The sequence below is a fragment of the Drosophila bipectinata genome, chromosome 3L, assembly GCF_030179905.1.
Source record: "Drosophila bipectinata strain 14024-0381.07 chromosome 3L, DbipHiC1v2, whole genome shotgun sequence".
NCBI lineage: Eukaryota > Metazoa > Arthropoda > Insecta > Diptera > Drosophilidae > Drosophila > Drosophila bipectinata.
Window position 1 is genome coordinate 2,791,978 of NC_091738.1, and position 15,377 is coordinate 2,807,354.

Genomic DNA, 15,377 nt, shown 5'->3' on the forward strand with positions numbered 1-15,377 from the left:
TTTCAGCTTCATGGACGGCCCCCTTATAAAAAGAGCGTTTCGATCTCCAAACATCAGTAGAAAATCGCAAGCTAAACTATAAAATGCAGTTGGCAAGTATTCTTTCCGTTGTCCTGATCCTCTGCTGCGTCATCACGAGTGGTCAGCAACCGGACTGCCGGAAATTGAGGGAGACCTGCGAAAAGTGCGTCCGACGACTTAATAATCCCATCAATAATGTAGACTTTATGAACGATGGTTGCCGGGAGAAATTGCGACGCACCTACGAATGGAAGAACCAAACTCGCTGCGATCTTCAAGTTATAGCTTGTGGGGGTAAGTTTGATGAACTAGATTATTATTAATAAAAAAATATTTTATATTAATGACCTATTTTCTAGCTCATGATAAGAAACTGGATTGTGATGTCATTGCACAAATAGTTGGAATGCGACGACGTTAGAATAAATCGGAGCTTATGATTACTTAACCCCACCCCATCGAAAAAATGTTAAAGTAGTTTTTTGCCAAAATAAACAATGCATATTTGTGAAGAGATTTGAGTTGGTTAGCCAAACTGGTCTGGGCCAAGACGAATTGGTGTTGGACCCAGACTTGTTTGTTGTCTTGGCCTTCAATTTTTCGTTCGAAGCCCTTCCAGGAATCAACCTTCGGACGTCGGGCTGCATCCACCACGTACGTGGCGTTATCGTAAAGAGGAGCCCAGAGCAGCCCAGCATCGCGATGAGTTGAGCCATCACGCACAGCACATCGTCATGCTTGTCTGGCACTTGATGCATCCTCGTCATTTCGTCTGGCAGTTCTTCAAAATCTTCCCACCAAATCCCCCCCGTAAGTCTTTTTCAAAAACATAATTTTTCAAACGAAATTGTTTTGATTTTCTTGATGCCATAAAAAATGGGAATTTATTGCTTGCCGGTCTGAGATTACAGTACTGACATGGCTTAGAAGCCAGCGAGGAGGAGTTCATATTGCCGGCTGAACTTAGGAAAAAATTCCACAGCATGAGCAAACTGAATGGCGCCTATTTATAATTTATTTATTTGTTCTACAATTTTATGCCATCTGGGTTCAGATCTAAAATTAAAATATATCCGAAGGGCCATTGCAATTATTTACACAATTGTCGTGGCTTAGTACTATAAATGATGGGGATAGAGTTGCTGAAACACACAGTTTTCGTTAACTACGTTCAGGGGCATCAACATGAAGCTCACCGTGGTCTGTGTACTTGGTAAGTTGCCAACAAATTTTAACTGAAAAGTCTCCTAAAGGATTTTTTCCTTAGTGGCCTTTGTTGTCCTGCAATATGTGGAAACTGGAGATGCTTGCCTGGAAATTATTGAAAAAGCCCTAGGAATTGAGCCTTGTCATCAAGGTGGCAAGAGGGAGCACCGCAATCCTAAACGACCTCACAGGGAACCGAACAGGCCCAATAGGCAACCCAACAGGCGACCCAACAGGCAACCCAACAGGCAACCCAACAGGCAACCCAATAGAAAAACCAACAGGCGACCCAATAGACAACCCGACAGGCAACCATGTGGTTTAAAACCAGAACCAAGGCCCAATAAAGGTGGAAGGCCACTTGGTCCTGGACCTGTCATAACAAGGCCCCATAAAGGAGAAAAACCAGGTTGCCCGGGATCTGAAAGACCAAGACCTAACAGGCCCAACCGCCCAAGACCAGGATTCCACCATAAGCCGAGGCCCGGAAAGCCTGAACCATCTTGTCCAGGAAAATCGCATCCTTCTTGCCCAAATAACCCTCCCACAAAGTCGCCACCTTGCTCAGAAAATACTACACCATGTTCAGAGATCCCTCCTCCATGCTCAGAGAACACAACTCCATGTCCAGAGATCCCCCCTCCATGCTCAGAAAATACAACTCCATGTTCAGAGATCCCCCCTCCATGCTCAGAAAATACTACACCATGTCCAGAGATCCCTCCTCCATGCTCAGAGAACACAACTCCATGTCCAGAGATCCCACCTCCATGTTCAGAGAACACAACCCCTTGTGGAGAAAACCCTCCTCCACCTTGTGAGGAAAACCCTTCTCCCCCTTGTGAGGATAACCAACCACCCCCGTGTGAAGAAAACCCTCCTCCATTTTGCGAGGAAACCCTTACTCCCCCTTGTGAGGAAAATCCACCTCCTAATTGCAATGACTGGTTAGCAAATGAATATTAAAAAAAATTGTTTTAGTAGTTATAATATACATATAACTTCAAAACAAAGTATCAGCAATATCAAACCACCAAAAATTCTTTGAAGCTTATACATTGTTGACTCCTTAATAAAATTGTTATGCACTGAAATTGTTTGAATTTTTTAAGCTATTTTCAAAGAGATATCGGTTTGAGTTTAATATTTAATGATATTATTTTTAATATAATCTTTATAAACTCGTGTGGGAGTCTGTAGTGAAGTGCTTTTTAAATACTTGTAGCGGTTTAAGCTTTTACCCTTACCATGTGGACATGCGGCCTGGAAACCCAAACTCCCACCCGATAACCACTTCAGTTCACGTCATGAACATGATTATGTACTTTATGAATGTGCAGAGAGGCGATTCAAAGGCCTCAACCACACCGAAGTACTGATACTCTATCTATCCAATGTGGTTTATCAAAAGGAAAGAGCTAAATGAATATTAAAACTAACAAACCTAACTTCTTTTCAAAAACTGTAGTAGGATTAGGTCAAAGTCTTTAAGCAAGGGTGTTTATGAGCAGTATCGGTTATTACTTACTCAAAGCCTAGGTTACAATCTTATATTAATATTCTATATTGTTATACTCTTTCATAAATAGTCTCCAATCCCCTTTCAAAATGTAAGAGCATAGATGGTGTTGATTTTTTCACTCTGACCGTGCCAACTGCTTATATAATATTTGAAAATTGAAAATCTTTTTGGCGCTGCACTTGAAAAATGCTTAGACCAGGCAATGATGATGAACTTTGTAAAACTCTTGACCACATTTGCCGCACCCGCTCCCACCGATGCCCTCTTCCTCCCCGCATCTTTTGAAGCGACGTCGTCTTTCCTTTCCTCTTTCTGGCCATGTCTGACCAGCTGACGTCCAGAGAGCGGTTTGGGCCCAGATACCCGGTATGGGGAATGCAATGCACTTGACTTTAGCGCCACTTGTAAGTGTAAATTTTATTTGAGCCAGCAAAGTACGTACACATGTAGGCACTCACATATAACCATGCCCTTTGTCAAGTGCTCCTCCAAGTGCTTGGATTTGGACTTGGTCTTGGACTTGGCAATGCAAGTGGTCCGGCACTGGAGGAGAGTGGGTCTCGGTTTCGATGTCGATGTCGATGTCGGTCTTTGGAACGGAGTTTGGCGTCGTGTCGCTGACAGCTAAGTGGTGATAATCGCTTTTGAATTGAATTTCAGCAAGAATATTTACACGCAGACAAAGTTGAAATTCAAAAATGCAACAGGGACTGAGATGGCTGGGCTTGGACCCTGTCCATAGTGCGGACACAAAAAGAGGCGTCAGTTGTTGGCTTTGTTCCGTCTCTGTCTCACTCTTTAGCCGTCTCACTTCCTCTTAGCCGGACCCTTCCCCACCAAAATGTCTGTAGCTTTGGTTTTTGTGTTTTGGCTGCGGCTTTATTCCAAATGCTGAAGTGTAGGGGGCATGGAAAGGGAGCAGGTCCTGTGGTTTGTTTGGCTGGTTACTGTGGCTTCTAATTTGCGAACTGGATTGTATGGCTTAAAGGAACGAATGGACGACAACTCAGCTGGACTTGTGAGTCATTAAATCAAGGCTTAAAGTCTTAAGAACCGCAACTGGAATAGTTTCTGCCACAAACTTTGTGGGCGTTAAATAAGTTAACTTAGTCCAGTTACTTAAGGGCTATTTAATAAATTAAATGGCAATGAAGGCTAAAGAATTCGGGTCATTTTTTTCCACCCACTACAGGTGCACTTATTCAAAACATTTTTTATGATATAAGCGATATATATCACAAGTATTGATTATTCCAGCGTTCACAGCCGAAATGCAAACCATTGCTCTGATTTTAGGTAAGAATTATTTCATCAAGGACTCCCCAACTAATCCCCGAATATTTCAGTAATTACTTATATCTGTCTGACTGCTGAGGCTCAGGAGCACCAGGATATATGCCAAAGGATAGATGCTAGATGCCTAGGCCGTCAGACAAGAATCGGAAAATCCAATGATGTCACCAAAGTCTTCAACCAAAAGTGTCACCGTCGCGTCCCGAATTGGCAAGATGTCTCCAGATGTGAACTGTCCAGAGCCTCTTGCCAATGTTTGTATTATTTATTCAACTTCATCCATTTTACTTCATTTTGATTAATTTCCAGTAACTCTCGTGGGCTGTGAGGGATTGTCCTGTGAGAATGTTAAGAGAGCCCTCGGACCTTTACACGCCAGAATTGGTTGCGCTTGCACCACGCACAGAACCACTCCAAGACCTCGCACCACTCGAAGGCCCAGAACTACTCGCAGAACAACTTCTAGACCTCGTACCACCCGTAGGACCACTTCTAGGCCCCGGACTACCCAAAGACCTCGAACTACTAGAAGGACTCCAGCACCCCGACCACCACCTACAACGACCCATCAGCCGCCGAGGACAACGCGAGCTCCATTAACCAGGCCGCCGGCTCCATGGCCTCCAGGACACAAAAATCCCTTTGGAAAATAAATTTTACAAAATTACAAATAATGACTAAAGATATCAATAATTTATAAATGTTTCAAATAAAAAAGAAAACACCTCGATGTACTTAAATGTATTTCTTTAGATTGATTTAATTAAGTTCGAGTGCGTCGCATTCCAGCCAACGCAGCCACATCACTACAATTCATTCGTCGGTCTCTACCTGTAGTTAAAATAATACATTTAATACAAATAAATAATGTAAAATATATTATTTCTTTTTAAATAACTTACCTAGGCAGTTTAATTTGAAAAATTCACAACGATGGACGTCCCTCCAGACCCAGGTTCTTTGGGTTTTTGACTTACACTCTTTATTCAAGAAGGCCATTTGACGATCATCGTTATTGTTTAAAGTCCCAAGGCACACTTCGCATTTTCTTTCCAGTCCCTCACAATATTCCCTCTGTCCTGAAACAATAATCACACAAAAAACTAAAATAAAAATTAATATTTTTCAGTGAGGTACTCGTATAAGTTTTGAAAAAACTTACCTACGAGAATCGATAACTGCGAATTCATTCTGACGGCTTTTTCAAAAGTTGTACTCTATTTAGGATATTTAAGTAACTTTATATAATTTGCACGTACAAGGTGAGTAAAACAGATGTTTTTCTTTAGCAATGAACCTATTAAAAAAAATAATTTCTAGGACATTATAAAAGCTCGTAACTAGTAATCATAAGGCTTGCAACTAGATTAATTACTCAACGTGTTGACTTTGCAGCTTAAACAGGCTAAAATGCGAAAAATTCTTTTGATCTTGGGTATTATTTTTTGGATTTTCATTTCCTTTTAAATTTTGCTTCTAAACCATAACTTTTTTAGTGTTGAGTTGCCTAGGAGTCGCTGTTCTGTCCCAAGAACGCCAAGCCATGTGTCGAAGGATGGCTTCAAGGTGCCAGAGCCGCCAGACAAGGAATGGAAGATCCAACGATGTCAGCAGGCTCTTCAACCAACAATGTCGCAGACGCATCAGAAACTGGCAAGACATCTCTAGATGTGAACTGGGTCGAGCCACTTGCCAGTGTAAGACTTGGCAGTACTACTACAAAATTAATTTTGGGTAAACATCATTTTACCTAACTTTTCAGTGACCCTCATGAGTTGCTATGCCTTATCCTGTGAGCGAGTAAGAAGGGTCCTGGAACCGCCACGCCCGACCACACCCTGTCCATGCACCACACGCCGTCCGCCACGGCCGCCACCACCGCCCAGAGCAACACCTCGACCACGAACCACTCCCAGACCTCCTGCTCCACCAACCACTCGAAGTCCTCCTCCTCCACGACCTCCTCCCACGACCACAACTCGACGGCCACCAAGCCCCACTCGAGCTCCCGTGACTCCCAGGCCCAGACCACCTGGCCCAGGGCACAAGAAGCCCTTTAGGAAGCGGCCTTAATGAAGTAAATTTGTATTCAAAATAAAGTTAAACAAATGATTTACTCAATGGTCCCATAAAGATTTTATTTAGAATCAAACTTGAGAGTTTTAGATCTTAACTTCTTACGGGAGGCATTCCTCCTAGTTCGGCGAGATCACTACAATTCAATCGACGTTCCCAACCTACAAAGTAAATTAAGTTTTCAATAAAATATTAAAAAATAAAACTTAAATGCAAAAACATACCTAAACAGCTAAGCTTTGATAGCTCGCATCGATCTATATCCCTCCAACGCCAACGGTTTTGTGTCCTTTGACGACATTCCTTATTGAAATTGGGAATCGAACGAGCCCCTTCATCCACACAGGACCGACACTTTCTTTCCATTTCATTGCAATCCCGCCGAACCTGGTCCTGTCCCTCGATCAGGCTGATAAAAAGAACTAATCGTAAAATTAAAACTCTGAAACTAAAATTAATTTTAATCAGCTTACCAGCGCATAGGACCAAGACTATTCTCACATGCATTCTGTTCGGCCTTGATAGGAACTTATCTGTTGAATAAACTACCAAAAACTGCACTCCCTTTTAGTTTTTATATAAAGACCAAAAAATAAAAATTAAAATAAGCCATGGCACTTGTTAAAATACAACCACAAAGCCTATTCAAAAGCTATAAACGTGGAAATAACAAAAATTGGGTCACCTTTTCATAGAATTCCATTCATTTTGCTTGACTTCCTGAACGACTTGTATTAAAAAACCATTTACTTTGTCTTAAGTACTTCCAGAACCTCATAAAAGCCGAAGTCTATACTAGGGTTTAGCACAGAACTTGAGCAAATTTTCGCAGCAATGTCGAAAGTAGCTCTACTTTTGGGTAAGGATTTTTAAGAACCTAATACTATTGAAGAACCTTTAATATCTACAAATCCTTTTCAGTCTTAGCCCTCGGCTTAATAGCTGTTCAAGCCCAGGATCCAACCCAAGCTCAAGCAGCTTGTCGCAGGATTTCGAATAGATGCACAAATGCCCATCAAAACCAACAAAACGATGTCTCCGGCGCTTTTAATCGAGCCTGCAGATTGGTGGAACGAAACTGGCGATCTGTCAGTCGTTGCGAACTGACCAGGGCTACATGCGTTTGTAAGTATTAAGGATCTAAGGATATTAAGGGATATATTTTTTTTATTTATAATTTTATTTTTTTTTTATAGTGACCTGGGAGAGTTGCCAAACCATCTCTTGTGCCAATGTGCGACGAGTTCTTGGCGGAGGAGGATCAAATCCAAGTCCTCGAACAACAACTCGTCGAACTCCCACACCAAGAACCACAACTCGCCGGAATCCCACGCCTAGAACAACTCGTAGGGGTCCCACGCCTAGAACAACTCGTAGGGGTCCCACGCCTAGAACAACTCGTCGAGGTCCCACACCGAGAACAACTCGTCGAAACCCCTCACCAAGAACCACACGAACTCCCGACCCAGCAGGTCGACGAACTACCACAACTAGGACCACAACTCGTCGATCTCCGAATCCTCCCAGGCCACCGAGGCCTCCAAGGCCTCCAAGGCCCCCTAGGGGTGGTGCTGCCGTACCGACTCCCGATCCAGATGAGTAATCCAGGAATAATTGAGTTTTAACATTTCGACTTCAACCCGTTAATATCATTATTAAATATTTCAATGCTCTCTAAACTATTTTGTTTTATTGAGGACTTGAGCACGGTTTAAGACAATTAAGTCTTACAATTTATTACTTAAAAGCACTTTCTTACTTCTCCAATTTACTAACTAAGGTTTCATTCTTTTTTTGAAGTATTTCTTGAAAAGCTTCAGTTGTGTTTTCAGCCGAAGTGCTACTACTTGGAACAGTAACTTCCTCGGCCTCCGATTTCTTGACGGAATGTTGTGTACTTTCGGTGGTAATATTTTCCTTAGTAACTTTCTCTGGAATTTTCGTTGTAGTTATAGGCAATACACTATTTGGATCCTTTTCCAATTCTTTGACGGGGCTTTGGGTTTTTACACTGGGAATAATGCTTTCGTTTTTTAACACATCGTGTGGATTAATCCTTTTGAATCTCTTAGCACCAAATCGAAAAGTTTCACTTTGTACAATAGAGTAATGGAGAATTCCAGCTAAACAGATTCCCAAAGTAATACCAACAAACAGACAGAGACAAGATTTTTTACTGGATCTTCCTATAAGTGTTAAATATTAAACAACAAACAATGCAATACAATTGAATTATTTTCAAACCTTACCTTCATTTATTAAGGAACGGCTTAGACTGTTGCTAGCAAACTTGTTAATGTACTTCGACGAACTCATTGCGATCGTTGTTGGCCAAGACTTTTATTCGATTAAATGATGTTCGAGAAGAGCTATCCGGTTTTCTTGCTACTTGCGACTCTTCCAAACAATTGTACAAACAATGTTTTAGCGAAAGCCCAGATGGAATAATTCAAAAGGCCGTTTCGAACATGAAAAGTACACAAAAATATAAAATATTCCCCTCATTTTTTGCTAAAGCTTTGGGAATTTAGATAAAAGTTTCAAAAAAAGACACAACCTTTTAGAGAGCATTGAAGTGTTTATTGTTTTAAAGGCAAAGTTATTTGGTATTACATTTCCATCAAACGCCAAAGAACTTCTTTTATTCGCGAGGATCAGGACCAAGGGCGTTTCTGACATTCTCACAGGATAGGGACCTGCAGCGCTCCAGAGTCACTAAATAAAATTTTTATAATTTTTATGAGAGATACGGGAAAGGGCAAAATATTTCAGAATTCTTACATCGACAAGTGGCGCGTGTCAGTTCGCATCGGGAGATGTTACGCCAGTTGCGATTTTGACGGCGACACCATTCATTGAAGATATTTGAGATGTCGTTATTCGGACCATGATTTCCAGCAGACCGTTGGCATCTTTCATTAACCCTCCGACAAACCTCGCGAGCATTTTCCTGGGCCATTGCAGCCGCGAAAAGGCAAAGGATAGCTGGAATTAAAGTGGATTTTTACAATAAATCCAATATAGAAAAGTCTTCGAAAACTTACCAAAAATCAGAGTTATTTTCGACATCTTGGCTTTGCTTCTAAAAACTCACTAAAAAACTGTGCTGGCCAGAAGCAACTACCTGGGCTTTTATAAAGTCCCCAGAACATTGGGGAAACAACTGCAATTTTTTCTAGAAAACGTGGCTTGTTTATTTCCAGGAAGGAGATAAAGAAATCCATTCAATTTCTTCAAAAACCGACCTATTTTTGCAAGTATTTCCTTAAATAAACTTCCCCCTTGCCAAAATTGTTTTGTTTTGATTGAACTTATTGTCTCGAAACATCTGCCTGGCTTCACCACGTGGTTCCTTGGGTGTTTATATAAAGTAGGGTGGGAAATGGTTGATCAGCAGTTACAAAGCTGACAACTTTCCAGCAAGACCCAAAGAAGCACTCAGAATGCATATCAAAGTAGTCTTGGCCATATTTGCTGGTAAGTTTTGATCAGGATAACATCCGGAACTCCTCCTAATTCCCATCCATTCCGTTAGTCCTTTTTCTGAGCCTGGTTTCTGGCCAAGATCGGATTCAAAGGGACTGCAATGAGCTGGAAAGGAAGTGCAGGGAGTGCGTGGGTACACTGAACAACAGGGAGGATCGCAACTTGCCCACCTTGAACAGGGAGTGCCAGCAGAAAACCATCAGGACCTGGCATTGGAGGGATATCGGCCGATGTGAGCTCACAAAAATTGATTGTCTTGGTAAGTTTTGCTTCTAAAAGTTTTTAAACAACCTCCAATACCCTTAACCGGATATTATTCTCTATTTAGGATGGGAGAGTCGTTTGGACTGCGGCGATATTGCTCGGCTGGCTGGTATGCGTAGGAGGAACTAAATTTTAATCTTGAAAAATTTAGCATTTGCAATTATTGATAAATAAAATCCAAAGAGAGCATTGAAATATGACATATTTTATTTAATTGGAATTCGATTTAAATTAAATCTCTTCATGGTATTTATTCATGGCATAACGCACGATGCGATCTTCAATTTCATAATCGAAGTCTTGATCCATATGGTAATCTTGATCCATATCGAGGTAGTGGTGATCGTGAACCGAAATATCCTTCTCTGTAGTCAGTAGTCCACGGCTTAAAATAGTCAGCATTCTTGAAATTTTCCTTTCATAAATATCACTATCGTTATTAATTTCCTGATGATATGGTTCTCCTTCAGTTGTTAACCCTTCGTTTAAAGGATGTGGGTGTAAATCATCTTCAATATGATCATGGTTCTCATAGTCATTATTGTAATGATTGCTATAATCTATATCACTACGCGGTATATGATCTGGATAGTCTTCTTGATAATCCATATTATCCATTTCGTCTGGGTTTCCTAGTACAAGGTCTATAAAATGGAAATGTTAGGATTTATTTATTTGTTTATTTCATTGGAAAAACATACCCCATATTAATAAAATTACAAGAAGTTTAGTATTCATTTTCTGAGGCATCGTCCTCTTAAATATATATCCTCTTGCTTTAAGGAAAATTATAATACTGCTGTATGGAGTTTAAAATTCAGTTCACATTTCAAGGCAGGTATTATTTTATTTAAACAGCAGTCAACCCATATTATATATAATATATATATTTTAAAAATATGTAGCTTGCAAAAAATCGAAGCTACAAATACTCTGTAGGAAGACTTGAAATTAATTATTTCATTTAAATATTCGAATTGTGAATAAAATCAAATTCTTAGTTTTAAATTAAAATCAGTTGAAAGGTATTTTAATTTTAGTATTAATTAATTAAAAGCTCCTAATCGCTCTTCAGTCAAGAGCTTTAATTAAGAGAGAAATCCACCACAAGCCCCAGCACAAGATCGGCTGAGAACAGAGATCGGCTGGCTATGATTCTCGCTGGTAAACAAAACTCGGTCAAAATCCGCGAGAGAAAAGCGCCGAAACAGGCCCATCTGGCTTGGAGAAAAAAAAAAACCAAAAACCGAAAAGCAGGCTGGCAGGCAGGCGTTAATAAGCGTAGAACATTGTTTAAACAAGAGACCAGATTCCGACACTGTCTCTCGATCTATCTGCTTAAGTCCACAATGTGATAACAACGATTACGGGCATAAAGGCAAATTTCTCAAACAGCGCCTGGTTTAGTTCATGTCCATGTCAACTGCAGTCTTTACTTTCGCACACAAATAGAACCCGAAGCCGAAACAAAATATAAACGCGGCAGGAATTAAATAAATAATATATATGGCGTCGCTGTAGAACAGGCCAAAAATATTGTTCAGTTGTCTAGTGAGTTACCAAAGAAACAGTCGCGTTTTAGCCAAACACAGTGCTCTGAATATTGATCTAGATTAGAGATTGTTTAAGTGACAGATTAAGTGGTTGACTGATTTAGTGACCTAGTGACGGAGTGTGCAATCATGTCCAATTACACGGTGGTGCGTCTGACCAAAGTGCAACCTTATATGCATACGGTGGGCAGCAGCTATGCGGCTCTGGCCAATGTCGACGGCTTTTATGGCCCGACCTTGGAGGCCGGCCTGCTGGATTTTCATGGCAACAACAGCCATGCCACACACGCCAATCTCACGGGCGACAGTGTCCTGGTATTGATCGGCGAGGACACCTACAGCTACCGCTCCACCTCCACCATTGTCCTGATGGTCACCGCCTGGATCCTGCTGATCCTGGGCTTCGTTTTCTGCTGCTGTGCGGAGTGCTGTGGCGTGAGTGTCTGGCGTGGCAAGAAGCGTGCCAGCGTCAATGACGTCAACCGGGCGGAGGAGGGTGCGGCAGGTGATGGTGGTGGTGGTGGTGGGCGGGGCACTGCAGCAGAGACCAATGCAGGTGAGTGTTGCAAGTTTCTGGTTCGAATTGAAGCAAAGCTTTTCTTTGGCGCAAGTTCCTTGCATACTTCCAGGCTGCCATGAGAAATTGATTGGCCCCCGATGGGGCAGGTCGGGGCGATGCATGGGAGGCAGGTAATCCGTTTTCCCAGTAACCGAACTTATATTTCATGTTACCAATAAATGCCAACAATAAATAAGCTGTAACCAAAGGTTAGACTAAGATTTGGTGAATTTTAAATACTCTTTAGATCGGTTTTTTTAGGGATTTACTTAAAAATTTGATCATTTCTATATCTGAATAATTTTAATTTTTTTTCTACAATTAGGGATAATTTAAAAATAAAAAATATTTATGAAGCCCTCAATTTTTCATTAATATTTTTGATATACTCTAAGAACTGAAAGGATAACCTTAGCCAAGCCCAATTAAATAAATGAAAAACCCTGTAACAGTTTTGGGAGCTCTACCCCATTCAATATCCTTTCTTTCCGCACCTCTCCCTAATCGGCTCACTTTTCCAGTGACCCTGTAAACAAGCTACAGGGTATAAAATACATTTTGAATGGCCTGTCAATGCGCTTAGCATTGCTGAACTACTTTTCAAACAACACGAAGGGGCTTCCTTGCTTCTGCAAGTCTCTGCGTTTTGGGAGCTCGGAGCTGGGAGTCGGGGAGTTCCTTGGCAGAACTGCCTGCCTCATCGATATCATGAAATATTTAGCTACATATTTCTCGAATTTCGTTGCGCTTCGTTTTTGGCAAATTTGGCATGCGTTTTGGCTGAAAATTGGCTTTTGGCCAAGTAAACGAATGGCAGATAGGAATGTATACTGCTTTATACCAGAATCAAACCATGCTCATAGTCACTGAGGGAAAAATATTACTCTTAATGTATTTAATAAGTGACTTTCTTCATTTGTTGAGCAAACAATTTTAGGATATGATTTAATAACATAATTATTTTTGTAGTAGCCTGAAGGGTTTATTGATGAATTAAACAATGAACCATTAATTGTTCATTAATATTCTGTATAAGTTAATTAAATTGTCAATATTAAATGATAGATCAAATGATTGACTTTTTCATTTAATGGCTTACTTAATGGCCAACGAATATTGTCTTTCCTGCCATAAACATTATTATTTTAGCAATAAACGTGTATTTTCAACTAATATTTTTCCCAGTGCATTCAGAACCATTTTGTTGGATAATTTGGATGTTCTCGCCGCTCAATGCAGCTTCTGTGTATCGTATCGTAGGCAATTAGCATTGTCTCGAAGATATTGCGTTTCATTAGAGAGATATGTGTGTTGTGTTTTCCCAGTGTGTGTTTGGGAGGGTGTGTCTAAACTAAAATGCACTATAGTCAATGGGTCATTCCGATAACAGCAAAATTTGTTGCAAATTTGTGTGGCATTTAAGCCGAAACTAGGATTTCGGTATTGTGTTGGCTGACGTCGGCTTAAGTTGCAGCCTTTTTGGTTTTCGGTTTTGCATTTTGCCATTTGAACTTAGCAACCAAAACTATGTTTTTGGCCAATTGGCCAAATGATGGGTTGAAACTGCCAAAGTGCTTGCATAAAGAACATTATAGGAGGGGGAATATCAGAAAACATGGAAAGTCTTTAAATGATAATGTTAGGAAAAGCCGGCCTTTTGTTTCTGAAGGTGTTAGGAAGAGTTGAAAGTTATTAGAATTTTATGGGAAATTTAAGAAGACTTGTTTAATACAACCTTTTTCAACTTAACATAGCCAGTTTGATTATCTTGGCATGTTGAACAAGTCTTCCTGGTATCCTTTCATCTACCTCGCGTTGCGGTACTTTCAATTTATTCAGTTGAGCGCATTTGGCCCATTTTGCTAACGGCACGAGAAGCGTCTTAGTGTGTCAATGCAATAAATTCTTCCACTTTCGTTTCGAACTATGGCCACAAAACGTGCCCGGCCTCGTAGAATCGCTCGAAGTCCCCTCGAAGACCCCTCGAAGGCCTCGAAGACTCCAATAGCAGGTCCTTGTTAATGCCCCTGTTTCTCCTTTATTTCTCTCGTTTTTGTTAGTTGCCCCACACGAGAAACTTAAAGTTGAGAGCCATATACATACATATATAAAATGGCGCAAAGTCACAAATGCTTTATGAAACTTTTTGTTTTTATATATTTTATTTGGCTTGGCGCTCATTTCGCTGCACAAGTTTTAATAAAAAACTTGTGCCGGCGCTTCGTTTTCTTCTTCTCGCTTCGAGCCAACTGCAGTCGATGCTTTTAGCCGACTTTGCTGTTCAGGAATTCATAACCGCATTTCTCTGGCTGGGCTTTGCGAGATGGTTCTGGGGGGTATGTATCGGGAAATAGCGGGAAACCAAGAGGCGCAGTTGTACATACCAATTGCTTATGTATCGACAATATGGGACTGTGGGGGGAGGTGGAGTATGGCCTGTGGTGGCACCCCCCTTTATCAGAGAAGCACCCATCTACCCACTCCATTTCTCCCCAACCATCGAGGTCCCAGCTGATGCGGCCAAAGCCCCGGCGTATAATAAGTTTTTGTCTTCAACGAAGCAGGAATGCCTGCCAAATTCTGCTCCTTAACTTGAATCTATAATTCAGTTTTTCCAGCTATTTCATTTTGCCGTCAATGCGTAAAACAATTTAAATTTTTAAAGGAATATTTTTCAACAGCACACAAGGAAAGGAAATAAATCAAATAGTAGCCTAAAATAAGTATTAGACTAAAATTATGAAGAAAGACACTAATGTTAAAGCTATCCACTTTATTTGGAAATATATTAGAATTTTAAGAGCCTTTTTTTTATAAATATATGAAAACGTAACACCTAATGAAAAACCATAAATAATTCTCTTCTGTGTTGAAAAAGAATACGGAAATATATTTCCTTATTCGTGCACGTAAAACCCTGTATATATCCCTGTAAGTCTCTATACTTTATACGCTGTTTATGCGCTTCATTTGCTGGGATCTAAACAACACCCATCCTCCCAAGAACCGCCCACTGTCCCGATAATTCGTGTACATCATTTTTTACAGCTCCTCATCAGTTGGTGGCTCTGCTTAGTTAGTCTTTCATGGCACTTTGATTGCTCATTTGGCATTTATTTGATGATGCCAGGACTCGGCTGCCTCTCGAGTCCTTAAATTATTCATTGTGCGTGTGCGCTGCTCTCCTCGTCCTTGTTCACGTCCTCGTTCCTTACTACCTCTGACCTAACAGCGTCTCAATCTTGCGATGAGCCCTGCGAATTTTTTTAAAATATTCATGTCCTGCCGCTGGCTAGCGAAACGGGCAAAAAAAACGTCAGACAACTCGCTGAAAACATCGACGGTCGGAGGCGACCAACTAAAAGTGCGTAATTTTTACCGACAGCGCATTGAAAAT

General features: G+C 40.8%; 7 protein-coding genes and 1 long non-coding RNA gene across 8 annotated transcripts; 5 read left to right on the forward strand and 3 right to left on the reverse strand.

The window, feature by feature from the left end:
- The first annotated feature begins 41 nt into the window (after positions 1-41).
- Positions 42-501, forward strand: Eig71Ef (Ecdysone-induced gene 71Ef). The gene is made up of 2 exons (XM_017244772.3): positions 42-315; positions 381-501. Exons 1-2 carry the CDS (start codon positions 84-86, stop codon positions 440-442), a joined length of 294 nt encoding a protein of 97 aa, XP_017100261.1. The 5' UTR covers positions 42-83; the 3' UTR covers positions 443-501.
- Positions 502-1,180: 679 nt separating this feature from the next.
- On the forward strand, positions 1,181-2,208 carry Eig71Ee (Ecdysone-induced gene 71Ee). The gene is made up of 2 exons (XM_070280341.1): positions 1,181-1,234; positions 1,289-2,208. The coding sequence occupies exons 1-2, from the start codon at positions 1,207-1,209 to the stop codon at positions 2,191-2,193; spliced, it is 933 nt and encodes a 310-aa protein (XP_070136442.1). The 5' UTR covers positions 1,181-1,206; the 3' UTR covers positions 2,194-2,208.
- Positions 2,209-4,766: 2,558 nt separating this feature from the next.
- Eig71Ed (Ecdysone-induced gene 71Ed) lies at positions 4,767-5,232 on the reverse strand. Its single transcript, XM_070280277.1, has 3 exons — positions 5,205-5,232; positions 4,945-5,145; positions 4,767-4,873 (listed from the first exon to the last, which is right to left on the reverse strand). The coding sequence occupies exons 1-3, from the start codon at positions 5,230-5,232 to the stop codon at positions 4,806-4,808; spliced, it is 297 nt and encodes a 98-aa protein (XP_070136378.1). The 3' UTR covers positions 4,767-4,805.
- LOC122322327 (serine/arginine repetitive matrix protein 1-like) lies at positions 5,110-6,115 on the forward strand. The gene is made up of 4 exons (XM_070279409.1): positions 5,110-5,304; positions 5,363-5,477; positions 5,539-5,739; positions 5,805-6,115. The coding sequence occupies exons 2-4, from the start codon at positions 5,453-5,455 to the stop codon at positions 6,113-6,115; spliced, it is 537 nt and encodes a 178-aa protein (XP_070135510.1). The 5' UTR covers positions 5,110-5,304; positions 5,363-5,452.
- Positions 6,116-6,209: 94 nt separating this feature from the next.
- Positions 6,210-6,689, reverse strand: LOC138926191 (uncharacterized). The gene is made up of 3 exons (XR_011442570.1): positions 6,592-6,689; positions 6,343-6,540; positions 6,210-6,279 (listed from the first exon to the last, which is right to left on the reverse strand). It is a non-coding gene; the product is annotated as an uncharacterized lncRNA (long non-coding RNA).
- A 212-nt stretch (positions 6,690-6,901) lies between these two features.
- Positions 6,902-7,757, forward strand: LOC122322328 (salivary glue protein Sgs-3-like). The gene is made up of 3 exons (XM_043214143.2): positions 6,902-6,977; positions 7,040-7,243; positions 7,315-7,757. The coding sequence occupies exons 1-3, from the start codon at positions 6,953-6,955 to the stop codon at positions 7,719-7,721; spliced, it is 636 nt and encodes a 211-aa protein (XP_043070078.1). The 5' UTR covers positions 6,902-6,952; the 3' UTR covers positions 7,722-7,757.
- A 937-nt stretch (positions 7,758-8,694) lies between these two features.
- Eig71Eb (Ecdysone-induced gene 71Eb) lies at positions 8,695-9,220 on the reverse strand. Its single transcript, XM_017244615.3, has 3 exons — positions 9,163-9,220; positions 8,900-9,103; positions 8,695-8,833 (listed from the first exon to the last, which is right to left on the reverse strand). The coding sequence occupies exons 1-3, from the start codon at positions 9,185-9,187 to the stop codon at positions 8,760-8,762; spliced, it is 303 nt and encodes a 100-aa protein (XP_017100104.2). The 5' UTR covers positions 9,188-9,220; the 3' UTR covers positions 8,695-8,759.
- A 265-nt stretch (positions 9,221-9,485) lies between these two features.
- Positions 9,486-10,050, forward strand: Eig71Ea (Ecdysone-induced gene 71Ea). Its single transcript, XM_017244614.3, has 3 exons — positions 9,486-9,595; positions 9,654-9,863; positions 9,933-10,050. Exons 1-3 carry the CDS (start codon positions 9,562-9,564, stop codon positions 9,995-9,997), a joined length of 309 nt encoding a protein of 102 aa, XP_017100103.2. The 5' UTR covers positions 9,486-9,561; the 3' UTR covers positions 9,998-10,050.
- The last annotated feature ends 5,327 nt before the right edge of the window (positions 10,051-15,377 follow it).